This window comes from Oculina patagonica, chromosome 14, assembly GCF_052425735.1.
Source record: "Oculina patagonica isolate OP01 chromosome 14, crgOcupat, whole genome shotgun sequence".
NCBI lineage: Eukaryota > Metazoa > Cnidaria > Anthozoa > Scleractinia > Oculinidae > Oculina > Oculina patagonica.
The window spans coordinates 15,888,276-15,914,527 of NC_135771.1; the positions used below are offsets into that span (position 1 = coordinate 15,888,276).

Below are 26,252 nucleotides of genomic sequence, written 5' to 3' on the forward strand. Positions count from 1 at the left end.
GGTCTAACAATGATTACTGTGGGTGAAAGATTTTCTTACTTAGCTTTCCTAAAAGTCTTCCATTAGGTTCTTTGTGTAGACAAAAGTGGTACATGTAATTTTTTCGTATCTTGCATAAGTAAAAAACCCGTTGTTTTGTCTGCATCTTCTCTCGCTCTGGGTGATCGTTTCTTTCCGCAGATAAATATAAAGATTTGTTTTTGTTTTACTTTAAAAGATGATGATGGCAGTGAAGAGACGAGAAGTTCAAGAATGGATTCCCCTCACGACGGTTTGTACATAAAAAGAATGAAAGTTATTTCTCTTGCACATTGGCTTCTGTTATTATTCTTTAGGTTGAGGTTTGGTTATTTAGTTATGTAGTTGCTGTATTCTTGCGGGGTTTTTTTAAGCGCAAACTTGTATTTTCTAGTAAGTATATTAAAAATGCAAGCATTTCAAAAACGTTGCAATTCTTTTATTTATACTTATGAACTAAAAAAACTGCAAAATGTGATGGCAATGATTTATTCTGTTTCTTCTCCATTTATTATTGTAGAGGATGAAGATCTGCAACCTAGTGAAAGTTCAAGTCAAACAGAAAAGAAGAAGAAGATCAAACACAAACATTCCAGTGGTGATGATGCACGGATACAGGTAAACTGAACTAGCAGTGAATAAATTTGCAAAAACTGGAATGTTGTGGCACACCTTGTAGTTTTACATCACAAATTTTGTATCATTCTTCTCAAGTCATTTATTCACATAGTTTACCTACCTTATGCTGTAAGTGCGTCAACAGAATGATTTTGTTCTTTCAGCGTGTTTTGGAGAGTGATATTCGCATTGGATCGTATTCTTATGATGCCAAGAAAGAGGAGTGGTGTGAAGTGTCTTTGAAGGTAAGTTGTGCTGAGATGTGCCTTGTCATGCGTGCCGACTTAACTTCATGGACAAAGGAATTTCTTGCAATTGTTAGCCTCCTTTACGTTTTAGGTTCCTTAAAATCATAGCTTTCCAACAGTAAAAACCCAAATATAAGAAACTGCGGATTAAGAACTTCCAGACTGAAATTTGGCCAAATACTAAAGCATGATATATGTAAGAACCACTTCATATTTTTATGTATGTTGCCAATCGTCAGGGGGTTTTGCATGTCTTTTTTTACTGTATGCATGCGTGGAAATGACACAAATAATACTGTTTCTATGGTTATCATAGCTTGACAAGTGTTGCATGGCTCAGGATCGCTTGTGAGGAGACAGTTTTCTCAGAGCCCACATTACCATGCTAGAGTAAGAGAACCTTAACGATCATCTACCACGTGTTATGTGGTCTGTATGCTGAATAGGCTGCAACATTCATACTACATAGTAAATCACTTGTTCTTCATCCTGTCCTTTATCCCTTGTTTTAAAGAGGTTTTTCTTGACACCTTCGTAAAGTCAGCAAATAAAACGACCAAATAACTAATTAAGATGGTTTCCGCCGAACATTCGAGCAATACAGGCAAAAATAAGGTTACCACAGAGATCTCATTGCATGGGAAAAGTTTGACTACAGCCAACAAAAATAGGGCCCCAATGGGTCCATGTGTTTTGCTGCTAGAGCAAAGTCTTAGGGAACATGTTGATGAAAGACAAGTGAGTCGAGATTGAAATCCAACGTCTTTTATTGTCTGTCACTTGTGTGCAGGTTAATAATTGCACTATATTGTAGTCACTTTGTGTTAATTCAATCCTGATAATTTTACTGATCAATGTTATGTTGAAATCAAAGACAGCAAACATAATTTAATTACTAGTAAGTTAACGTAATGTCTGACATGATTGTCTCTTTGATAAAAAACAGTAACTCTTAACATTATAAAAAAATCTCAATGAACTCAATGTGATTCTTTTAGTGGCGTTATCTCACTGGTTACCGTTAGTTGTATTTGGAATCATTGTCACAATGGTAGCGTTTTAACAACAACGAAAAAGACAGAATCTATTGACCTTATAAGAACTCAATGTGATATATTTATTAGTGACAAGACAGTGGTTCTTTAACCACTTTCACCCAAATTAAACACTGGAACAACTAACTCTTAACAAACTTGTTGTGTCACCCTGAGTTAAATATGCAAAATTCAGAAATTATAAATAATCGCACGCGCACCGGCGTACAACAACAGAAAGACGGCGTTGAACGTAACGCAAAGTTCATTTTGAAAGCGAAAGTTTACAAATAATTATTATCATTCGTCAGTCATCCCTTCACGCATGAACACTCGTCGAATTTCAGTGTCTTCACAACAAGATCGGAAGATCGATAAGGACCAATTTTTGATTCTGCGAAAGTTCGTTTTCTTAAAGTTTTAGAAATTTGTGAAGTTGGAGGATTCACTGAGGACTGCGTAGCCGAAGATGCAGTGGCTCGCTGGACATCAAATTCTATTTTTCACGGCGTTTAATTAATCTTCACAAAATAAACATGTGGCGCCAGCGCGTCTGGCAGTCAAAAATTCATTTTTCAAAAAACTTTCCCTTTCCAGCTATTTTAGCGGGGCTTATACTATAGTACCTACCTGTCAGTCGTAGAAAAGCTGAAATTTAAGGATGAACTGTTTATTAAATCAAGACCGTATTATTTTTTAATAACTAGTAAACAAACTGGTCGCCACGCATTTAAACACGAACTGACGAATGTTGCATCTGATGCAGTGAATCTGGTGAATGAGAACTTCCTTTAATATTTCTTTGTTTTCGACGGTGTGCACCACTGAATAAGTTTCTTTCCCATTGTGATGTTACTAGTATTAATTCGTTTCTAGCTGTCTTTTATATAGCTCGAATACAGCTACAATTAGCGGTGCAGCCTACCAGCATGGTATATTCCTTTCCAGCTGTCTTTGCGTGACAAGTTACACGTTCATACATTTTATTTTAAAATATGAAGTTCAGAGTTAATACAGTACTAGTATGCTGTAGACAGTGTAGACAAGGTGAGGGTAAGTTTATTTTCAAAGCGAAAGTTTACAAACTGTGCACTAACCGGTCCTTTGGAGAAAATATTTATGACCTTCGGCGAGGTTCCAAGTCTTCGCTCTTTTCGTAAATGATGAAAACTGCAGAATAATTTTCTCATAAAACTGGAGTGGTCGCGCCACAGTTTGTTTTCTTTCCCAATGCGATATACTTTTAAATCGGTTTTCTGTTTTCCAACGTGTCCAACGTGGTTTGCGTTCGAATACTTTGGCCCGTAACTTCGAATGCGATCAGCGCTACGGTTCATTGGTTTCGATTTTGTTTGTTCATGGATTTGATTGACATCGGTAGTTCAGATTTCTCCTCTGTTACGGCACTTACACCTTACGGCACTTACGGCACAAACTTCAGCTCTCAATGTGTTTTGCTTGCAGCCATTGCGGCTGCAGCAAAACACAAAAACCTACCAAAACCTTAGCTCTCAAGCTGACCCCGCGAGAGAAAAATGGATTTGAAATTTTCTACATTTCAGTAAAAACGGACGTTTCACGCCAGGTAAAAACAAAATGGCGCGCGTTTTAAACATTTTTACTTGGTTTGTCTTTAATTTTCTCGAGAATGCTTTAGAGTATAATCACGGGGTCAATAAGACCAATGAATTTCAGTGAGTTGTTTCAAATAGTATATAAAATGTTACCATAGGATGAGTAGGTTTTTGGTACTTAATTTTTGCACTCATTGCTCGAACTTTCAGCGGAATCCGTCTTAACACCCCTGGTGAGTTTTTGACTTTATTATACTCAATCCCTTTTCAGTTTCCTGTTACAAGCTACAAAATACAAGTGTCGTCAATAGTAGAGAAACTTGCCCATAAGGTATGTAAGAGTAAACCAATAGCATATTATTAATAAGAAATATTTGAAAGAAGAACAAAACCAACTTCAGTGGCTCATGCAACTGGAACGGTTTGTTTTTTCTTCCACCTGATTCCTACCGTGGCCAGCTTTGTGAAATGTTTACCTTAGAAGTCACAGAGCACTGTTTGTTAGGCTTGACATATGCAGCATTTTCGAGATTAGTGAGGAAAAGCAGAGAAATTGAGCATAGGACAAAAATGATGAAGAAAAAAAAAAAAATAAAAGAAACACCAACACAAAACAGAGAAACCCGAGATGATTTGAGGAATTTTTTGCGTATGAACTGTACGAAACACAGAAAAATAAATAAAAGAGAAGTGGGGGGAGACGAGAAGAGGAAAAAGGAGCAAAGGGGAGCTTTTAGTGGGGGAAAAAGATAATGTACAAAAGCCTACTGTTTGTTAAAAAATCGCATTCAGGTATTTATTAGTCTGCCCTCTTAGTGACGATTAGTCAGTTCAGTGAACTGTTACTCTACTACGGGGTTAAAAGTTAACCTTATATGTTTCTGCACCTTGCAAATTAAGCGATGGAATAAAATCTTGGTTATTAATTCTTTGAATTTGTTTGAGATAACGATTGCAATTTTGTTACTTTTATTAAGAATGCTTTACGTTTTCTGTTTGCCCTTACAATGTAATTGCCCTTACCGTAAGAATTTCTTTTTCCACAGAGTGTTGTTTATGAAACACCAAACATTAATCGTTGTTTTTTGATCGAAAACAATGATACTGTCGTCCTGAAGACAGAAGGAGTTAATCTACAGGTGAGTAATTGACCATATGATTAAGAATTACTCCTTCATTTGCTAAATTATGCAACGAATGCATGTAGGTCACTAGGTCAGTCTTTCCCCACAGAAAACAAGGAGTTTTGATCCCAAGACCCTGTATGTTCCCCCTGGCTTCGCCTCAGCTGATTTCTCCGTAAACGGTTGATACTATCATGGGAATTCGTAATGGACTATGCCATATCAATATCTGCTCTAGTTTAGGCCTGCACTAGTTTGAAACTGTGTTCTGATTATTTAATTAGATGAATTAAGGCCTAGATAAGGTGATTATGAGACCAAAGTTAGATTCACGCTTACGTTATCATGACGTTATCACGACAGCCACATGTTTATTCTGCATACTTAAGTTATTCATTTTGTATTATTTCTAGTAATTTGTGTGTCTTGTCTGTTTTTCTTTAAGGTGTCAGTGACCAACACGATAGCATATGCTTCTTTGGTCACTGAGCACATTATATTTTGTTTCTATGTACATGTATTGTATATTTTCCGTATTTTAATTAATGTATTTTCTGTAAATAGTGTGTATTATTGTTTAATTGTTGTAAATAGTGTGAAATAATAAAAATCTGAATCTGAAAATCCGTTAGGGATAGAGTGCAATTTTCTATTATAAATACAGTTATGAAAGGTACCATATGTAATTAAGGGAGGGATGCCAGACTGACTGACTCATTCATGTACTCACTGACTTATTGACTGAATGTTATCTTGTTTTGATATCAGGCTGCATGGCGACATGCAGATATATTAGACTTGACAAAGGTCTATACAAACGATATTCATGCCATGGCACGAGTGTATGGGATTGAAGCGGCAGCAAAAGTTATCAAGCAGGTAATTTGCACCTTTTTATCAAGATTTCTTTCTATTTTTGTAAACACTGATTTAAATGGCAATGTCAATACAGTGTTGGGAAGAAAGACGGCTGCTTAGGGAATATGCCTGTGTTTATGAACCAACTAAATTCTCGCCCATAAAAAAAAGAACGGAAACTTTGGATTGAAAGAGTTAGTTTTGTTCAGCACTATTGACAATGCGTTGTTTTTGTTTGCTGGCTTCGCTATCTAAATGCTATTTTGTGCAAATGCCTCAAATTTGCACATTAAAAATGTCCACATTGTTTTCGAAGACAGAAATTTTTGTAGTTGCCAAATTTGGAAAGCAAGTTAGTCTAACCTCGCACTTGTTACGCGCATGTGGTCTGGGTCTGTACCAATCATATTTCAGAAATTTCTCAGCTTGTATTTTGAAGAATCTGTTTCCCAAGCTGAGCTGGAACTTTCTTGCAATGTAGAATGTCTCTCCTGAATGCTTGTTTTCATCAATCTGGGTGATAACAGAGAAATGTCTTTTACCATCGCCTAACTTCACTCTCGACACCATGTCATTAATGTGTGGTTCACTTGTTTTCTGCAGGAAATAAAGAACGTGTTTGGCGCGTACGGAATCCACGTAGATCCACGCCATCTCAGCCTCGTGGCAGACTACATGACTTACGAAGGGACCATCAAAGCATTTAACCGCATTGGACTCGATTCAAACGCTTCCCCCTTTCAGAAAATGAGTTTTGAAACCACAACACATTTCCTGCGCGGAGCCGTCCTGTCAGGAGACACGGAAAAGTTGGTTTCTCCATCGTCAAGACTTGTAGTTGGCCGAGTGGTCGGAAGTGGAACAGGCTGCTTTGAGCTGCTTCAGCCGTTATGCTAAAAATTAGCCCTTGACGCTTGTATATTGTCATCTGTAATGTTGCAAATAAAGCTTGTTGTTGGTTCTAACTTTGCTCTGCCTCTACAAGTGGCGAGGAAACAAACGTCTTGTTCATTTGTATGTTAATACCCAGGGTTCATGCTACTCATTGAAAGGCCCTGGAATTTAATTTTAGATTTCAAGGGCGCTTGAAAGACCCTTGAAAAGAAGAATTTTGCTGAAAGTGCTTGAAAATAATGAAGACTCCTTGAATATTTGTTTGGATGGGATATAATATAGGATTGTTCAAAGATTGAGTGCAGATTTCAAAATCGGGGACAAATTTGACGAAACCATTTGTGGTTGTGTCAATTGAAATGGATTTTATATCCGGGGAAGCTTTTCTTAAGTTGCTATTGACTAATGAAAACATTTCAAAACAGTGCAAGTGACAAAGTGAATTTGCTTTTAATACTTCTTGAAAACTTATTTTTTGGCGCTTGAATACTCCTTGAATTTTATGTCCACAAATCAGCACCAACTATGATACCGCGGGAGGCCAGGAACTATAAACATCAAAGGCTCCTGTGAGTCAACTCGTGTTTGAAAAAGATTTACAGAGGAATCCTGATTTCTCAAACCTCCCGATAACTGGAGCCAAAAGTCGTTTCCCTTGGATTGGCTTCACTCAGTCAAACACTGCAATTTTACCGCGGATTTCTCGAGGGAGGTTCGAAAAATCGTGGAAAAATCAGGCCAAATTAACAACAAATAAAAGCTGATTGTAGGCTTCCTTAATCAACTTCTTTCTGATTAAAAAAACTATGGTTGAGTATTTGTTGTTTCACAGGCAGCCCAAGCTCGATTAGGGCTTTCCACAGTTGCTCGGCAACTTTTTGCAACTTTTCATGTTTCGAGCAACTTTTTCCCCTCGAGCAACTTTTCTCTCTCGAGCAACTTTTTGCATTTTAAGCAATTTCCAGACCGAAGATCTCCGAAGATAATCCGAGTGTTTCAAAGGCAAACGACGTTTCCGAAGATTACGAAGGCGTTGGAGGACTAGACGTTCCACCCGCCACTCAACCCAGACGTCACACACCATCATAAGAATCCTCATTCCCCATTGTTGAGATACTTCTTCTTAAGTGATAAACTGCAGAAATCCCCAAAGGGAGAGATCCGAAGAAGCGTTTTGATTTTGGAGCAACTTTCGAGCACTTATTATCAGAGAACTTTTTGTATGGGCACTTTTGAGCAATTTTGAGAAATTACGGGCAACTTTTGGAAATCTCGAGCAACTTGTGGAAAGCCCTAAGCTCGATGCGTCCGTACTATGTTACGCATCGTCTTACATAACCTGAGATCACACCCTCCCTCAACGCTTGATCGCAGGTTACGACTAACGCAACAGTCGAACTATTGAGATCTGTATGGGGAGAAACAGTTAAATTTTTAAACCTTAAAATACGAGCAAATGCTGAACAAAAAATGACCTGGCTCGTTCAGACATTTCTTTGTTTCCAGTGACTGGCTGTATAGGTGGTTTTAACCCTTAATATGCTGAAATTTCTCCAAAAAACAGGGGTTTTTTAACCGTTAATCGATTTTCTTGGCTCTACGGTCCTAAATTTTGCTAGAAATGCACTTTCTGACACTGCAGTAGGTTTTTGATGCAATTTCCATGTAAAAATGTGCAACATTTTACTTGGCGCATGCGCATAAGCCAAAATTTGGACGTTTTTTTAATTTTTAATTTTTTTTTTTTACTGAACCGTTCCGATTTTTTTTCCTTGCTCCTTTCCTTTCGTTTTTCTCTACTTTCTTATTCTCTCTACCTTTTACTCTGTGCACCCCTTCTACTGGCCTGAAAAGTTTTGATCTTAATCAATGGAAAACCCTGGAAAGGAGATCATGATTAAGTACGGGTATATTGGCCTGTTTTAGCACCAATTTTACACCAAAAACTGATCACGTTTTTTTCGATTAGCTCTGTTAGAATGCAGTCAATAGTCAAGACGGACACTCCTGTGGAAAGATCTATCCAAACTCTATAAGTTGCACGTCACAAAAATCTGCTGACGTGTAAATTGGTGACGTCATAAGTGGTCGAATGGCCTTTCCTCCAAATCCCGGAATAGTCCGGACTTAGCATAATAATTAACGGTGAGGGTAAAAGACGGAATGAGTTTGCGGAATGGCATGTGGCATGACTTGCGGAATGGCATAATTATGCAGAATGTAATTTACGCGGAATGATTCATTGACATAAATTATACTAAAAAGCGCGCCAAATTTTAAAAGAGAAGCCGTCTTGTTAAATACTGCTGACTCAAACAATCAAGGACTGAGCAGGAAACTTCCATAGAACATCGTTGTAAAGATCATTTCACCGTTCAAATCACCGAGTTACGCCGAACAGAAGCAGAGAAATTATTTTCGCTATTTGCCGTGACGCTTCCGAGGACCATGAGGACTTGAATTATCGACTAGCTGTGTGTGAGTAGTTTTAACATGAATGAAAACTCTCGTCTATTTGCCTCAAAATACAGAACGATATTCGTTCTAAAGCTACGTACTTCAAGGCAAGACACACAACTGTCAAGTTCAACCCATTTGAAGAGAAGGTTTTTAAAAAGACAACGCATTTACAGGCATTTAAATCAGTATAAAATGAAAGCAAGTGACGTGTTGTTAGTCGCCCGCGAAATAATGTGTGACCGTGTCACTGCCTAGGTCCAGGAATCGTTTCTTTCTAAATCAAAACTTGCTAGGGGTGGGAAAAAGCTAGTGGTTTCATTGAAGACAACTACTTTTGGTATATTTCTAGCTTTTTATTACAGCGATGAAGAGATCGTGACACGGCTTCTCCGCTGGTGTGACACTATTTACACCGCAGTGGATTTTATCGATGTGCGTCTCGTGATCTTCGCGGTAAAATAAAATGTATGTTTAGCGAATGATTTTCTTTTCCTAAGAGAAAGCCAAGTATTCACAACAAGTAGGCAGTGATAATTACTCGCCGGATTCCTTATCTGCCTTATCGGTAAACCTGCAATGCGAGCTAGATTTGAAATACGATAGCTTGTTTTTACTGTGCAGTGACTATAGTCACTATATGAAAGTTTCGCTCTACTCGATCGGCGGTCGGTTGCCGCTTTTTTAAGTTAATGTTCAAGTCTTCCACTGAGTTTATATAGTCTTCATAATGGGAGGCGAAAAGCTAGTCTCCTTCGCAGCCCGACACTCGAGCCGAACCGGGAGCGTTGCGTCATTTCAGCCCGAGCGGCTGCGAAGGAGACTAACGAAAAGCAGGGCTAGTAGACTTCTAATGAAACAAATATGCCGTAGTGTTCGTAATCTCTCTGCTTTGTACCCTCTACTTACTGAAGCTGAGATGACATCCGCCAAAACTGGACTTTCTGTCTCGATGTTTTGTTTAACTTATACAGTATTAATAACCGCTACATGAATATTAATACAAAGATGTATCCGAGGCATTTTTCGGTTTGTAGTACAGTGGAACCTCGATTTAACGAACCTCTATGTTGCAGCGAATAACAAAAGCCCGTTAGATATAGCCGCTGTCCAGATTTCGTGGGCGTAAAGCAAGTGTTATTTTATTGTCATTTTATTGTATATCCTTAGTTTCAATAAAATCAGTTTTGATAAAACCAGTATTAATAAAATCCTTCGAAATGAAACGACCTTTTATGGTTTGGATCGGTTTTCTATCAATTTGTTGCTCAAAAGTTGCCAAGGAAGGCAAAAGTTGCCCTAGGTTGCTGGTACCACAAAAAGTTGCTCAAAACGCTAAAAGTTGCTCAAAAGTTGCCGAGCACAATCTATTTATGCCTACCGTCCACAGAATGGGAAATCCTTAGCGTTGGGGAAACACTGGCCGCCGAAATATTTTTCGTAGAATCCGTGAAGAACGCTATCTTCAATCGATTGTCATCATTAAGCCCGCAGTATTTTTAAAATAAAGCGTCTGCTCTTTAAAAATTGGCGCGCTTTTCAGTAAAATTTATGTCAATGAGTCATCCCGCGTAAATTACATTCCGCATAATTATGCCATTCCGCAAGTCATGCCACATGCCATTCCGCAAACTCATTCCGCCTTTTACCCTCACCGAATAATTAAGGGTTAAGTTCCATTGCTTTGCCCTCTGAAGAAATAAGGAGTGCAAAGCAATGCAACTGAAAACCACATAAATAGTCATAAATCGACCCAGAAAGAGAAATCAACGACTGAAGCAAGGTAAGTTTTTTTTCTATTCAAAACTCGCTCGCAGTTTTAGGTTAAAAATTTAACTGTTTCTCCCCTTATTTCTCCCCTCCTCTTATATTTCGACTATTGCGTAACTCGATGCGGACGCTAATCGAGCTCGGACTACCTGTGGTAATTTTCCAAAAAGACCTTTTTTAAAAAAAAGAACGATAATGTCCTGCGCTTCTTGACGCCCAGAGTTTAATTTAAAGCCAGGTTTTCACTAGCGACGCAAGCACAAGCGTAATCACGCGAAATGGTAAAAAAAATTGACCAAAGCACAAGCACAAGGGTCAAAATGTAATGCGCTTGTGCGTTTGCTTGCGTCGAAGCCGTTTTCACGGTGAAATAAGAGCTGTTATCCTTGCGCTTGTGCTTACGTCGCGTGAGTGAAAACCAGGCTTAACCCCGCAAATTTTTAATATTTAAATAAGCCAGCGTTGATTTTTAAATGTCAGCTATGAGTAAACAAAGACTTGACAACAGACAAAAAGCTTTTGCAGCAAAATTTTATTCTTCTCTGGGAATGTATTATCGCATAGCTCAGAGAATTCTGGCACTCGTAAGCTCTCGATGCGAGGTTTCATTTCTTTTCACAAGTCAAACCAAATACAAGCCAGTGGACGGCGAGTTAGATCTCTAGACATATTATGGCTGACAATCTACTGCATCGTAAACCGAAGTTTTCAATTCTTTTTGGTAGAGATGCGAGGAGGAAAAGAAATAACATGATAACTTATAATCATTTCTAAAAATTGTGGAGTGGATGTAAAACAATGTAATTTTCTTTAACCTAAAATACAAAATGTGGAGACTTTTATACAAAAAAATTAGACGCTCTTTCGGAATGCCTGTTAAATGACAGAGTGAAAGAAAATCTTAAGAAAAGTTAGCAATGTTCTCCAGTTGTGCATATTGTACTTTTCTCAATATCGATTATTGTGTGTAATTTCTCTTTATAGTCTTGTGGCTTCTTCCCACTCGGACAATTCTCTCTTCCGTTTCCCCAAGTGCTGTCCAACGCCGCCCACACCGCCTATGGCTCCCATCGCCCCCATATCCCCAGGGGGACCTTGGCCACCGGCTGGTCCGGGGGCTCCCATTGGTCCTGGTCTTCCTGGGGGTCCCGCTGGGTTTCCTGGATATCCCGGTATACCGGGTGGTCCTGGTAGTCCTGGGGGTCCAGGGGGGCCTTTTGGTCCGTCTGGTCCTCGCGGTCCTGCCATTCCCATTGGTCCGTCTGGTCCGGGGGGACCGGGAGGAGGTGGTGGTGGAATGGGTGGAGGTGGCGGTGGTGGTGGTGGCTGGTATTGAGAAAGCCAAAAATGTCTTTTTCCACCTGAAAAGTAAAAGAAGTAAAGAAACATTAGTCGTTGCTGGTTTCCATACGACCGCTGGGGTCACCAAATGTGATTTGGAAACGCAAAGATCGCTTACGAAGAGAACAAACGGCCCGTTAAGAGATTCGATGGAGCGTTCGTTGTAGAAATCAGCTGTGCGAGGTGAGCGCAGGAGCAATAATCGAAAGAGTCGGACGACACCTCCAGCATTGTGTTGCGCCTGCACTCACATTACTCAGCGTATTCTTCCCACACAAACATCTCCTTTAAGCCGACCTTTAAGCTAAGCCTCTGTGGAGGAGAGAGGCCTGTTATTCCTTCTTGTGAAACAGGACTTAAATCGGATCCACGACGGATATAGCCGTCACGTGTTTTACCAAATTTGACCGTCACGACTTTTTGACCGTCACGGGTTTTACCAACAGCCTTAAATGGAAAGCTAGTACGATGAAAACGAAGATAGGAAAGCTTTTGAATGACCAAAATGTCCACTAGTTTTCTATAGGGCCAGAGTAGGAGTGACAATAATATAACGGCTCTCAAAATTTGAATATAGTCCTCAATATACATAGAAACAATTTAAGTCGTTTGTTCTATTTTTTTGTATTTTCGTATAACCCTTTTGTCTCTGCTATATGGCAACAAATAATGAGGTGCAGAGAATGCGATTTTGTAAGCTGTGGTTTAACTGTAAAAAACGGACATCTCAACTCAGGCGCGGATCCACACCGGTTTCCACCGTTTTACGGAAATCGGTCAGAATTTTCAGAATAAATAAATATGCTGTCTGAATGACTTAGAAACCCAGGAAAGGGGACTTTAGGGAGTTAAAATCCAAACAATTTCCCGGGGGAACATACACCCGGGGCCCCCTAGAAGCTTGGGCCTCCTGCGCTCGTTTAGGAAATCGGTCACCATTTATTCTAGATCCGTGCCTGCAACTACACACCTTTGTTGTAACAGATGGCAGACTTGAAAAAATACTTTATTATTATTGGCTAAAAAATAAGTGCAGCTTTCATATAACACGAGTACAGCTGTAATGTGACTGTAAAAAAAACTTACAACATAGACCGCCGAAGTTCACCAGAAACCTTCCGTAGATTTTCGATCATCGATCACCCGGAGATTTCCGAAAATTACCTGAGTTAACGTTTTATACGAAGATTGCCGAAGGTCAGCCAAATATTCCAATGATTTTCTAACATTATTTGAAGGTTTAGAAGCACTTTCAGAAAGTCTCCAGAAGAGCAAAGATACTTCCCAACTGCCTTAGTAATCGTTGCTAAGCCCAAGGCTGTAAATTATCTATTATTACACTATTTCTTGTGCAATTTCCAATAAATAGGCATTTGCAATTTTTTGTTTCGTTTAACAAGCTGTGCTCATAATCTCTGCTGAAAAAGTGTTCTGCGCAGTCTGCGCAGCGAAGGACTATATTCAAACTATTCGTTTTGAAGCTGTCTTCTGAGCGTTTCATTTTAATTGCCTACTGCCCATCCTACGGCGAAAAACCCCTTGAAAATGAATTTTTTGGCTCGAAATCCTAACCCTATTATAAAGGCTAACCGCAAGCAACCTAAGCTAAATTAGGCTAACCGGAGTGCTGTTTTGTATTCAATACATGAACTGTGATTACGTGGTATAATATGTCATCAGCTGTCTCACTATTTCTCACTACATGAGCTGAGTGCAAGATAGTCAGTCCCATGGCAACCAATCCCTCCCTTTTGAAAACAGGCGTTCGGCCGGAATACTTGGATTTCCATTCCGGCTATTCTGCTCCTCATATTCCGGAATATATTCTTCCTACAGAGTATTCCCAAACGAACGCGCCCTAAATTAGTTGAAGTACTACGAAAATTATACGCCTATGGTCAACTGTGAAATGTTACGTATTGTGATTATCCTTGAGATCTAGGTCCAGCGTTGATTATTTTCAGACAGCGAGGCTATTTATTTTATACGTATGCCTTGGTGAAGTAAGGTTGTTGTATTTTTGTTGTATTTTTTAACATTTTAAAATTCTAAAATAATTTTTTTGGAGGAATATCGTTTATTTGCGCCCGAATAATGTCGCTTGCGTCCCTCGTGATTCGCGCTTGAGTCACAAATTACGCACGCGCGAATAAATAATATTGAGTCATTTCGTATAAGTAGAGATCAGTGCGGTTTAGAATTCGCACAAAAAAGTCAGCCAAACGATGATTCGTGTAAAAATGATCCAGATATTCACATGTGAGGAGTCATGCTGGGCGTTTACTTTTCATGATTTTTTAGCCACTTGGTAAGCTATAAACGAAAATACAAACCCTTCTGAAAATAATATGCATTGGGTATGTTGGAGAGGTGTATTAGGGAAGAGGTGTTTAATGTAGTTGTATGGCCAGGAAAGTGAAAGTGATATATATTTCAGTGTATGTATTTTCGTTTATTCATTTATGTGTTTTTATGTGTATTTAAGATAGGTGTATGGCAAGCAAAGTTTTTGTTTTTTTTTTTTTTTTTTTTTTGCAAGTATAAACTTCATGATCTAATGTCCATAAATGCCGTCGAGCAACTTCCGCTCTTTCTCACCTCTTTGGAAACCATTTAAATTTTCGTGCTTGAAATTGGTTTGTCGTACTAGCTTGATGCACTGATGGTGATGTGACTCGGTGAACTTATGCATTCGCCGTTTTTATGAAGTATATACTTCTTATGCTCGCGCTTATGCCACGTGAGAAAAGCGTAGAAAGAATCGGTATGTGCTCGTTCTTCTTTTGCGTTTGAGGTTGCGATTTTGCCCGGTGAAAACTAACATTAAGGTAGATGAATGGAAGGAAGGTGGAGAATATTTAGAATAGAGGTATTTAAGGTAGATGAATGGAAGGAAGGTGGAGATATATTTAGGATAGAGGTGTTTAAGGTAGATGAATGGCAAGGAAGGTGGAGATATATTTAGGATAGAGGTGTTTAAGGTAGATGAATGGCAAGGAAGGTGGAGATATATTTAGGATAGAGGTATTTTAAGGTAGATGAATGGCGAGAAAAGTGAGAGTGTATTTATGATGGGTATTTTATTGAAACCTGTTGTGATATAACTAAACACAGATGCTAATTTTTATTTTCAAACGGGTCATTTTTGTTCCAAAAACTAAACAGCATAAAACATAATGGTCATAAAACGCATGGACGCTACGAACGAAAATGACATGTTGATAACCGTACAATCATGTCAAAAAGCTGTTTGACTGGATATAAAACCGTGTTAAATGATTTAACCTATAAATACAAAATGTAGAGATTTTCGTACAAAAATTAGACGGTCTCTTGGAATCCTTCTCCAGTGGCAAACAGAGTAAAGAAAATCGTAGAAAAGCTAGCAATGTTCTCCAGCTGAGCGTATTTGATTTTTCTGAGTATCGGCGATTGTGTGTAATTTCTCTTCACAGTCCTGTTATTTCTCCCCACTCGGTCATTTCTCTCTTTCGTTTCCCGTTGTGCTGTCCGGTGCCACCTGCCCCACCGGGGGCTCCCATCGACCCCATATCTCCGGGTGGTCCCCGACCGCCGGCTGGTCCGGGGGGTCCAGGAGGTCCGTCTCTTCCTGGGGGTCCCGCGGGGTTTCCTGGATATCCCGGTATACCGGGTGGTCCGGGTAGTCCTGGGGGTCCTGGGGGGCCTTTTGGTCCGTCTGGTCCTTGAGGTCCTGGCATTCCCATGGGTCCGTCTTGTCCGGGGGGACCGGGAGGTGGTGGTGGTGGAGGAGGTGGGGGTGCTGGTGGATAATACCAAGTTTGCCTTTTTCCACCTGACAATGATGAAAGAAATAAACAATCGTACCATCACTGCGATTTGGATCGCTGACGGTTTCCAAGAATATCCCAACGATCGATCAAAAAGAGAAACAATGGCTCGTTGAGCGGTCTTCTGTAACTTTTTTCACTTTTCCTAGATCCTAGTGCTTTTTCTTGAATACAGCCCCTATATTTTTGCTATTCGGTAACAAGAGTGTGAATTTACGCGACCTGCGGTAACTGTAAAACACTGTAAAAATTGCAAAAAACAGTACATCAGATTAGTTCATATTGTAACGGTTATAACATTATAGTCAATAATATTTTATATCTAAGCCCCCTGTTGAATGTGTCGATATATTGAACACAATATATATATTATTTTTATTTGTTAGGGTGGGGTAGGGGTTATAGGGTGAGGGTTAGGGTTACATATTTTCTACGCAGTAAAGAACAGTTCACTGTTTTATCTTAATTTCTAAGAACAGGACATCTGCACTACAGGCCTTTGTTGTACACTTAAAATAAATTATGTTATTCTGTTTGGCTAAGAGATGAGTGCATCGTTCATGGAAAACGTATGCAAAGTTGTAATATGAGTGCAAATTACAACGAAGATTTCCGAAGTTAGTGCGAAGAAACCACGAAGACCCGTTACGACTTCCGACGGTCATCCAATATGTTAAACTCGGCCGAAGCTCACTAACGGTCTTCCGAAGATTTATCAAACATAACCAAAAGTTTCCGGAAATCCCCTGAAAACGTTCGAAAATTGCGAAGTTCACCCGAAGATTTTCTAACACCATTGGAAGGTTAGTAATCTTAGTAATATTTAGTAATAATAAAGACATTAAGAAAGATATTATGAAGTCAATGAGACAAGTTACTTGGAAGGAAATTTCATCCTTTATTTCCAATAAAGACATTATTATCATTAATCAATATCATTAAGCATTATCATCCTTAAAAATAAGGAAAGCCATTATTATCATTGTTATCATTAGCAACAATTTGGTGCAATTTGGAATCAATAAGCACTTGCAATATTTTTAAAGTTAGCGTTGAAAAATGTACTCGTGTTTATTTTAAATTGCACTCAGAATTATATGATTAACTGCTACATGTGCCCGTTCACTATCCATGGGTCTCAGTTAAAGCGAATTATAGTATATCATTATTAAATGATAGGTAAAAGTTTTCCAAACGTTTCTAGAGACACAGCATTCATAGAAACCAGGACTAGGTTAATTAATTAGCATTTAGTTAAGTATTTAGATTTGTATTTAGTTAAATTACAGGCATCGCGTTTAAACCACAAAGTTATGGCCCAAAGTCTGCCATAGACGAGTGCGCCCGGAATAACAACGGGGTCACCTTAAACACAACAAAGTTTTCTTTAGAATCAAGAAGAAATTGTTGTGCTGTGTGGGCAGACAAGTCAAAGGGTTAAAATTAACAACTTAAAGTTTTATTAACCTCCGTGCTGAATTTAGAGTTTAAAGCGTAAGAGCGTTGGAACGTTACAGCGTTGCAGGGGCACCTTAAACACAACAAAGTTTTCTTTAGAATCAAGAAGAAATTGTTGTGCTGTATGGGCAGACAGGAAAAGAGTTAAAATTAACAACTTAAAGTTTTGTTAACCTCCGTGCTGAATTTAGAGTTTAAAGCGTAAGAGCGTTGGAACGTTACATTGTTGCAGGGGTCACCTTAAACACAGCAAAGTTTTCTATAGAATCAAGAAGAAATTGTTGTGCTGTATGCGCAGACAAGTTAAACGGTTAAAATGTCAGCTTGAAGTTTTGTTAACTTCCGTGCTGAATTTAGAGTTTCGAGCGTTAGAGCATTAGGGAGCGTTACCATTACAGGCTTTGGAACAAATGATCAGATTGCAGCGTCTTTTTACATTCCTTCAATTTGCTCATACGAAAAAAATGATCGAACGTCAGCGCTTCTTACTGAATTCTGTAAATTAATTTTTTGACCCGTGTTGATTTTAAAAGCTTTTCGACCGTTTTGTTTGATGAACGAGCATACTTTTCTAGCGCTGTTTTGATACGGTACAGCCGAGTGTATCAGAGCATGTTACCATCGCTAGTTTTAAGTACGTTTTGAGGAAAATTAATAAAGAAAAAATTCGAATTCATTTTAGAAATAAAAACAACAGAGATTCAAGCGTTTTCTTGCAATGGCTTCGTTACTGGTGCTTTAGATGACGTTGTTGGAGTAAACAAAGCACTTTTCACCCGTTTTGTTATTGAATATTCACAAAGCGTGTGCTAAGCCCTAGCCACCAGTCTGAACTCGTGTCAAACAACTTCTCCACACAAAAGACTAGAACAATAGACCTGGGAAACGTAAAATCTAAATGATTTTGTCTGAAATACGAAGCTGTTGATTTAAAAAAAGATTTTATACTTTTTACTGTTATTTCTGTTAGTTAGATAATATTCTGGGCCAGTGATTTTTGTTATGGCCTACCTAAGGTTACAACATTAGTGACAAGTTAATTTAGCGATTTCGTGAAAAATCGTAATTTATTACTAAATAGATTTTAAAATTACCCAAGAAGTTAGTTGAGAACTCCACAATCGAAAAAATCGCGAAATTGAAAAGTTACCAAATCATGAAAAGCCAATTCACTAACGTTATTCATCTGCTACTAAAGCGACGAAGAAAGTTTTAGATTGTAACATTACGGAGAATTTAAGTGCAATGAAAATTTCTGTTACTTGAGTCAAAAATCAGATTTTTTTATTACACGCAAGGATCTTTTTAAAAATCTTTCGACGAGCTTTGCACAGAAATGCCACGGAATCCGCATATTTTCTCGAGAAAGTAGAAAATATTCAAGGAAAGTGAAAAAAAAGCTCACCTTGCCAAAATGCTCTGTTCTTCTTTATAGCTATGGCCAATTCGTAGCCGCACTCGCGTGCAACTTAACTGATAACTTCATTTGTAACGTCCTAAACTTTTCCAGTTTTGTTTTAACTGAATGTGAAAGAAAAAATTCAAAACCGTAGACAGTTCAAAATGTGATTTTTACAGCTTTGATGCAGCCGAGTGGAACAAAAGACAATCAGTTTTCACTAACCTGGCTCTTGTTTAGCAACGGGTCGAACTTCTGTGGGCCATGATCTGACGATGAGGAACAGCGAGGAGACGATAAAGCAAACAGCTATTCTGCTATCCATGATTCCTGCAAAATATCAACGGAAATACCGTTCAGAAAATATCAAAAATTATATTTCGCGTGTAGAAGAATATAAGTTACTTACCAGACTGCTCTTGTCCGGTTGATCACCCAGCTCAATACAAAGAATATCCTCTATTACTTTTATATAATGTGATTGTTAATTATTTACGCTTTCACGTGAAGTTGAATTTTAATGATCCATCGTCCTTTTGTCTTGAAAGGATTGAGTTGAAAGCAGGGTGTTTTCTAAGTTTCTGGTGGATTTTTCACAGTTAAAAATATTACTCGCCAGAACAATATTGTTAAAAGCGTAGTGCTTTAGAAAGTTTATAAAAAAGGAATTTCATCAACTATTGGCGGGTAGAAAACTATAAAATCGTTGTTGAGTTGTTCACTCCAAAACAGCCATTTTGGATCTTTAAGTGAATATAGTTTTTCAGGTGATGGGCTGGTGCTTTGACTTATCATGGTGGTATATAGTTTGTTTCAATGTGTTGATTACTAAACACCGTGAAAAGACAAGTAAAGCAGTTTAGAAGCGACGTTATTTTTCATCGCAAAGTTGCGAATCTGTGATCAGCTACGAAGACTGTCAAATATGCAGTGTTGCGTGCAGCTTTAAACTGTAATCTAAGTTGGCTTGTTTAAAGGGTCGAGTGAAAAGGTTATAAGAGGCGTTTAACCTTAGCGACAACTGAAATAGGGTGTAAATCTGGATGAACACGAAAAAAAAAAACCCTAAATTTAAGTGCTGTAGGGGTATTTAAAAAACCTTGATATATAATCTAGACCCGAAATAAACGAAAACCGACAGATTTTTTGAAGAACAGGAAAAATTTTTCCTTGTGTAGGAGATCGAGTGAAATAATAATAGTGACAAATAACCCGGACACATTGCCCCTGTTACACAAACTAGTTTTTAAAGACTTGTAGCGCTAGGTTTGAGAATGGTGCATCAGTTAGACAAAGAATACATAGCATCCAAGTTAGGCAGAGAATTATTCGACAGCTGTTTATAGCAAGGTTAGGCTTCTCGCGAAGGGAAGGGGAACACAGTGCTTATGTTTTTGTCGGCCTAAGAGCAAAAATTGCATCAGGAATAAGTTTTCATAATTCAGGTTGATATTTTATTTGTCATGGTCTGTAAAAGAGGCTAATTAACTAATATGCTTTTTTGTTATCGATGATATTAATGCAAGGGGAGAAAAATAACTAACCACCGATTAAATCACAAAACACCGCTTTGAGTCATTCGCTGTACCTTTCGCAGAGGCTTCTGTTGTATTGGGGAGAGGAAACTATAAGGCCCGCGGTGTACGATGGGAAGGAGAAAACCTAACCTGCCGCCTTTCTCTCCTTCCCATCGCTCCCCGCGCGCCCTCCCTTTCTATGATCCTCTCTATGATCTCCCGAGGAGCCTCTGCGAAGAGGACAATATCATTCGCATATCTTTCCCGGTGTTGAAACTAAGCGTTTCAACGCATCATTTATATATTAATTTACTACGGTCAAACCTCCCGTGTCAAGCCTTTGTGGCCGCTTACGAGAGTTCAGACAACGGTGGGTCTAAATTTTGAGTCATAGCCCGTGGTTGCTTGAGCAAATACTGAATTTTGTCACGAACCAGTTTGATGTCTATGTTTTGTTTAAGTAGCAAACCTCGCAAAGAAAGAAATAGTAAAAAAAAAATACCATAAACGTTCTCTACACCAAAATTGATCCCGGCTAATCTGTTGGGCCGAGGAAGAATTTACGCATTTGGTGTAGAGTATATACTTAATTTTAACAATCATTCGAGACATGGTGGATTAACATTTACTTTTATTTTTGTCAACATTTGTCAACATTCTGAACAGATGTTGGAAATCCCAGTCCCCCTTAAGCAGCTTCTTTTAATATAAAATTCTCTGAACCATAACAAAACAATGTAACATAACGATCTTCTTTAACGACTCAAACAAAACAGAAGTTAACAATATAAAATAAACAGCCACAGTAGTCCTTGTGGTTTTAAATGAACCAATAACAAAATGACCCGTTCCAGTCATTTTCGGTCATTTAGAGTCAACAACGGTGTTTGTTAGTCCCATTCCTCTTCATCCTCGGCGGCCGCTGAATTACTGTTGTGACTAGGACTGGGACGAGGTTGGCTATGTGCATTGACATCAAGTCGTGCCATGCCCCTGTTAACACCTCCCATCACATCCGCGGAATAACTGGGTCTAGAATGATCCCTCTGCAGAAATACGATAGAGACGAGTAGTAGTTTATTATGTGTTAAAACTGGTTATCAAGGAAAGAAGCTCAAGACTTGGCCAACTACAGTAGAACCGCCATAACTCAAACTCGGTTAACTCGAACTCCCCCGCTAACTCGAACTTATTCCCATTTTCCGTGGATTCGACCCCACTTTTAAGTCATTTTTTTCTCCGTTAACTCGAACTCGGATAACTCGACTTCCCCACTAACTCGAACTAAATTTTGTTTCCTTTGATCAAAATTTACCCTGATAACTCGTATTCTGGTTATTGCAACTACCTCGTGAGGTTGTTTCAACCATGTTCAGAATAATCATGTTTCACGATTCACGCAATGCATTGCCTGGTGTGAACACTTTTCATAACGAAACATGTTTTATTCATGATCAGACTAATCATGTTTCGGCCTAGTGTGAACACTGCTTAAGCTGCAACAAAAGACAATATTATTTTACAGCGTAAAGCAAATTTTGATTGATTGTCGTAACATCAAAACCAAAGTAGCCACTCAAGCCAATCAACAATGACACACCAATCATGTGAACCAATCAAAACTCGCAGCAAATACATGTAGCCGGCAGGAAGCGTGGAAATCGTGTGTGAGCGAGTTACGGTTAGTTTGGGTTGAACTTCTGATTGGTTAAAAAGTGGAGCCAATGACTTAGTGTAGTAATGTAAAACCAACAGCAATACAAAATAAAGTACCTCTCTTCTGTCTTTGGATGCAAATTTGCCACCGGCTGGGCCATATGATGAGCCAATTGCCTCTTCTGCTACTTGCTCTAGCCACTCTGGAACTTCCTGGTATGCCTGTGACACACATTAAATACAGTGCAAGTTAAATCCTGGAGGATATTGTGTACACCGTATTTACTCGAATAAGCGCCGTGGCGCTTATAAAATTTTTCGCGCCTCAAGTGCGGCGCTTATTTAAAATGTGGACGCAACCAACAATCTTATCTTTTACAGTAATTGAAAATAGCGTCTGTTGACTGTCAGTATTCGTCTCTTGCTGAAGAAGGAAGTGGAGCTAGCTATCCTGGCAAAGTTCGCGGCCTTCACAACAGAGAACTATGTATTGTAATGTTGGATAGAAAACTAATGGCCGAGCAGTAAAACAGTCACTTTGAACTGCAAAACATCGCTTTTGATGGAAAGAAATGTCCAAGTTTGTTTTAGAGTTGGTTTTTAGTGCTGTTTTAAGTTAAACGGAATTCCTCGAACGAGCGCCGCATCGGTACTGCGGCGCTTATTAACTTTTTTGTCCTAAATGCGGCGCTTATTCGAGGGAGGCGTTTATTCGGGGGGGGGGGGCGCTTATTCGAGTAATAACGTATACTTCCTAACCTAAGCCCTGGTCTAATTTTGGTTCAAAAACACCTGACCCAGGGTGCTCAAAGGACGAACAACGCTATCCACTGGATAATTCACTTTCCAGTGGTTAGTGTAGTTTTGTTGTTGTTGACACTAACCCGCTGAATAGCGATTTATCCGATGGATAGCCTATCCACCCTTTGAACCGGCTCCCAAAATGCAAAACAGCAAAGAAAATGTATGCCACAACAAGTATTTAATTCACTGTGTCTTTATCATAGTGCTGAGGTTTCTTTATTTAATTACGCTTCTCGCAAATTATGACTAACACAAATTAGTAGACACTCAGTGTGGGAATCCGCGAACGAGGCCCCACGACACGGGCCGCGCGGAGCAGGAGGCCAGGCACATGAGGTTTTGGACGGCAACAGTTCTCATGCCTTTACCTCAGATAAAACTTTCACTAAACTGCGGGCAAGTCTTTCATCTTTTCCTGGTTGAAAAAAAGAAGTAGCCCTCCCCTTGTTTCCAATCCGACCAGTGCGACCAATGCGATGCACGTATTCCTCAATGTCCTGAGGAAGGTCAAAGTTAATCACGTGTTTTACATCCGGGATGTCCAGGCCTCGTGCCGCCACAGATGTAGCTACAAGTACAGGTGCTCGCCCACTCCTGAAGTCACGCAACGCCGCCTCACGCTCTTGCTGTGTTCTGTCTCTGTAACGCAATAGCACAATTCGCGGTTAGTATGACATTTTAAATACTAAATTGTAAAACTAATCATGAAATTCAAACTCCTGTGTTTCCTCGAGTTTAAATTAGAACTCAATCAAACTTCGTATTTTGCTAAATTTGGAATGGCAATTCTATTCGCGAACCTGGTTTTTCAGTAAATTCAACATTTACTTGAAAAATGTTACGTTTACAGTGAATTGACCAAGTGTCTACTTAGAAAATACTCAAACGAGTTCGCACTATAACTGTAAACAGCTGACTAAAACTGGTGTTGGTGGTCAACAAAGTGTTGTTTTTATTTCTTTAGCGATGACAAACTTCGCACAATACTTACCCGCTAATACTTGTAGTTGGAAAGTTGTTTTGTGACAGAAGGCATGCCAGGAAGTCTGCAACGCGTTTTAACTCCACAAATATGAGAGTGCGGTCTGTGCCTGTTTGAGAACAAGTTTAATTACTGATGATGTTTAATTTTATTCACTGAAAAACCAAATTACATGCACTCCTATATACAGTACTGTTAAGTGATAACTTCGTAATTTGATTGGCTATCCTACTGTAGGATGTTCGATAAAGTTTCAAACTTGCCAAACCTTTCATGAATTTGTAAAGAAATTAAAATGCTACATTATATCTGTTTGCTAATTGTCTCAAAAATTACCGAGGTACCAGATTGGATTGGTGGCTTGTTTATTTTACGATGGCCAAGAAATTGCTTTAGTTTTCAGCTTTGGGAATAAACTTTATCACCCTTGGTCTCACACATCAAAAACAGCCGATTTAAGCTTCAACTCTGTGAGATATACAAACCTGAGTTGAGCAGGATTTCAAAGAGTTTCTCCTGTTTATCGTCACCAGGAACAGAAATTACCGTCTGGGTAATATCAAGATTAGATCCACCAATCCGACCAACAGCCACAAAAAGGTAATCCTCCTTCAGGAAGTCAGCTGCCAGACGTTGAATCTCATCCGGGAAGGTAGCACTGAACATGAGTGTCTGTCTGTTTGTTTTATCAGGCATTCCACACCGCTCAACTAACTTACGAATTTCAGGTTCAAATCCCATGTCCAACATGCGGTCTGCTTCATCTAAGATTAGATAGCGTACATTCGCCAGGCTAACCTGTGGCAAAAAAAGTCAGCCAATCAATTGCTGTTAGAAAAATGTAACGATCTTTTACACAACCAACCAGTATCAGGAAAATGTAAGAATCTGTCACACAACCAACTGGTGTTAGGAAAACATAACATCGTCACGAACAACGTGGGAAACACTGCACGAACTGGGGGAAAAACACGCCCCAACGGGGAAAAAACACGCACGCAACAGGGAGGAAGAACGCACGCAACAACGGGGGAAAACACACGCACGCAACAACGGTGAGGAAAACATAACTATCTGTCACGCAACAACTGGTGTTAGGAAAATATAACTATCTGTCACGCAACTAACTGGTTTGAAAAAATTTAACAATCTATATGTATCACAAAACCAACAAGTGCCAGGAAAAATACAACCATAGATAATGTGTCACATAACAAACTACAAGTATTGTTAGTAAAATGTTAAAGTTTATCACAACCATGAATATTTATAATGAAAGTTAAGTGAATAAGGGTCAAAACAAAAGTTTATCATAAAAATAAAGAAAACTGAGGTTCACATATGCTCTGCAAAAATTGTTATAACCATTAAGGTATTAACCAAAGATATTCAAGTATTAGTGCTTCCCAGATTATTAGGTATTTTGGATGTAAAGATGTGTTATTACATTTATCACATGGCTAAAGCTTATCACGAATATAACATAATTTATGCTGTGACTGTCTAATACTCAGCGACACCCACAGGCACTATGACTGATGTTAATGCTTGGCTGGCTGACAAAACAATTATTCTACCAGCAAGACCTTGGCTGATAATATCAAAGAACGGCCCTCATGCTCAGTCAATAAAGTAAATACATACCCGATTTCTGCCAACAAAGTCATGCAGCCGTCCTGGTGTAGCAACTAAAATATGACATCCCCTCCTTAACTTATCCAGTTGGTGCTGTACACTAACTCCACCATAACACACTGCAGCAGTCACCACAGTTCCGTTTGAAAACTTGCAAACCTCTTTGTATATTTGAATAGCAAGCTCACGAGTTGGTGCAATACAAAGTGCTGTGGGGGCTTGAGTTTCACCAGTTAGGAAGCCACCGCTAAGGTGACCTTGTTTGATCATGGTTGTTAACACAGGCACTAAAAATGCAACCTATGATGAAAATATTTGAAGATATTTGTCAATACTTTGTTGAACAATAGCGATCTGTATTCCGAGGTTTAATTTACAAGTCACATCAAAGCTGCTGAATATCTCTCGTGTACAGCACTGTTCATCAATGTGTACATCAAGACATACATTTTTCCTATAAAAAATAGAGGATAATACATGTACATGGCTGCGCGGAGATATGAAATTTATCTTCGAGTGTCAGATATCTCACCAGTCGATATCAATTTGAACACTCGAAGATAAATTTCATATCTCCAAGCAGCTATGTATTAATTTGTTTATTTATAAACTTATTAAGAATGAGGTTGTAAATAATAAAGATGATAGATTTCAAGCTCGGTGATAAATAGTGAAGAAATTATTCAACATGACACGAGCGTGGGACAAAAAAAAAATCTGAGTCCCCGACGGGAATCGAACCCATGGCCTCCCAGATATCGGTTGGGCGCTCTAACCAACTGAGCTACGAGAGACTCGTTGTTGAGCTGGGCCATTTACTAGGTTGATATGTGACACGCATCCTGCATACTGCTAGGATCAGCAATGTCGAAATCATCAAATGTGTAGTAAATAATAAAGATGGTAGATTTCAAGCTCGGTGATAAATAGTGAAGAAATTATTCAACATGACACGAGCGTGGGACAAAGAAAAAATTCCCCGATTTCTACGATTTCCTGAAGATTTCCGACCATTTCTGAAGATTTCCAAAGATTTTCAAAATATTGTCCAAAGGT

General features: G+C 39.0%; 3 protein-coding genes and 1 non-coding gene across 15 annotated transcripts in view; 1 reads left to right on the plus strand and 3 right to left on the minus strand.

Annotated features, from left to right (window-relative positions):
• LOC144638596 (DNA-directed RNA polymerase I subunit RPA1-like) overlaps nt 1-6,439 on the plus strand; it is a 57,483-nt gene extending 51,044 nt beyond the window's left edge. Inside the window, exons 32-38 of the mRNA XM_078497785.1 lie at nt 218-271; nt 539-636; nt 801-881; nt 3,764-3,823; nt 4,539-4,631; nt 5,385-5,495; nt 6,078-6,439. Of these exons, the coding sequence (XP_078353911.1) occupies nt 218-271; nt 539-636; nt 801-881; nt 3,764-3,823; nt 4,539-4,631; nt 5,385-5,495; nt 6,078-6,371 (791 nt within the window). The 3' untranslated portion in view covers nt 6,372-6,439. The remainder of the gene's footprint in view (nt 1-217; nt 272-538; nt 637-800; nt 882-3,763; nt 3,824-4,538; nt 4,632-5,384; nt 5,496-6,077) is intronic.
• Nucleotides 6,440-11,106: 4,667 nt separating this feature from the next.
• Nucleotides 11,107-19,095, minus strand: LOC144639422 (uncharacterized). Of its 2 annotated transcripts, none has more exons than XM_078498747.1 (3): nt 19,012-19,091; nt 18,828-18,932; nt 11,107-11,956 (listed from the first exon to the last, which is right to left on the minus strand). In XM_078498747.1, exons 2-3 carry the CDS (start codon nt 18,925-18,927, stop codon nt 11,574-11,576), a joined length of 483 nt encoding a protein of 160 aa, XP_078354873.1. In that variant the 5' UTR covers nt 18,928-18,932; nt 19,012-19,091; the 3' UTR covers nt 11,107-11,573. The 2 variants fall into 2 exon arrangements, with proteins under 2 accessions (XP_078354873.1, XP_078354874.1); XM_078498748.1 differs by lacking the exon at nt 11,107-11,956 and adding an exon at nt 15,051-15,750 and having other exon boundaries at nt 19,012-19,095.
• A 1,638-nt stretch (nt 19,096-20,733) lies between these two features.
• LOC144638600 (uncharacterized) overlaps nt 20,734-26,252 on the minus strand; it is a 26,229-nt gene continuing 20,710 nt past the window's right edge. For all 11 annotated transcript variants that reach the window (XM_078497790.1, XM_078497797.1, XM_078497789.1 and 8 more), the window contains 6 exons: nt 25,206-25,496; nt 24,047-24,359; nt 23,571-23,670; nt 22,948-23,218; nt 21,893-21,997; nt 20,734-21,165 (listed from right to left, as the gene is read on the minus strand). In XM_078497790.1, the coding sequence (XP_078353916.1) occupies nt 21,010-21,165; nt 21,893-21,997; nt 22,948-23,218; nt 23,571-23,670; nt 24,047-24,359; nt 25,206-25,496 (1,236 nt within the window). In that variant the 3' untranslated portion in view covers nt 20,734-21,009. The remainder of the gene's footprint in view (nt 21,166-21,892; nt 21,998-22,947; nt 23,219-23,570; nt 23,671-24,046; nt 24,360-25,205; nt 25,497-26,252) is intronic.
• Nucleotides 25,917-25,991, minus strand: Trnai-gau (transfer RNA isoleucine (anticodon GAU)). The gene has a single exon. It is a non-coding gene; the product is annotated as a tRNA-Ile (tRNA).

What these genes read in the sequence shown, in the direction of transcription:
- LOC144639422 (XM_078498747.1), bottom strand. Translation starts at nt 18,927, where the DNA reads ATGGATAGCAGAATAGCTGTTTGCTTTATCGTCTCCTCGCTGTTCCTC. An exon ending in CGTTGCTAAACAAGAGCCAG is followed by an intron (nt 11,957 to 18,827) that starts GTTAGTGAAAAC and finishes TTTACTTTTCAG; the next exon opens with GTGGAAAAAGACATTTTTGG.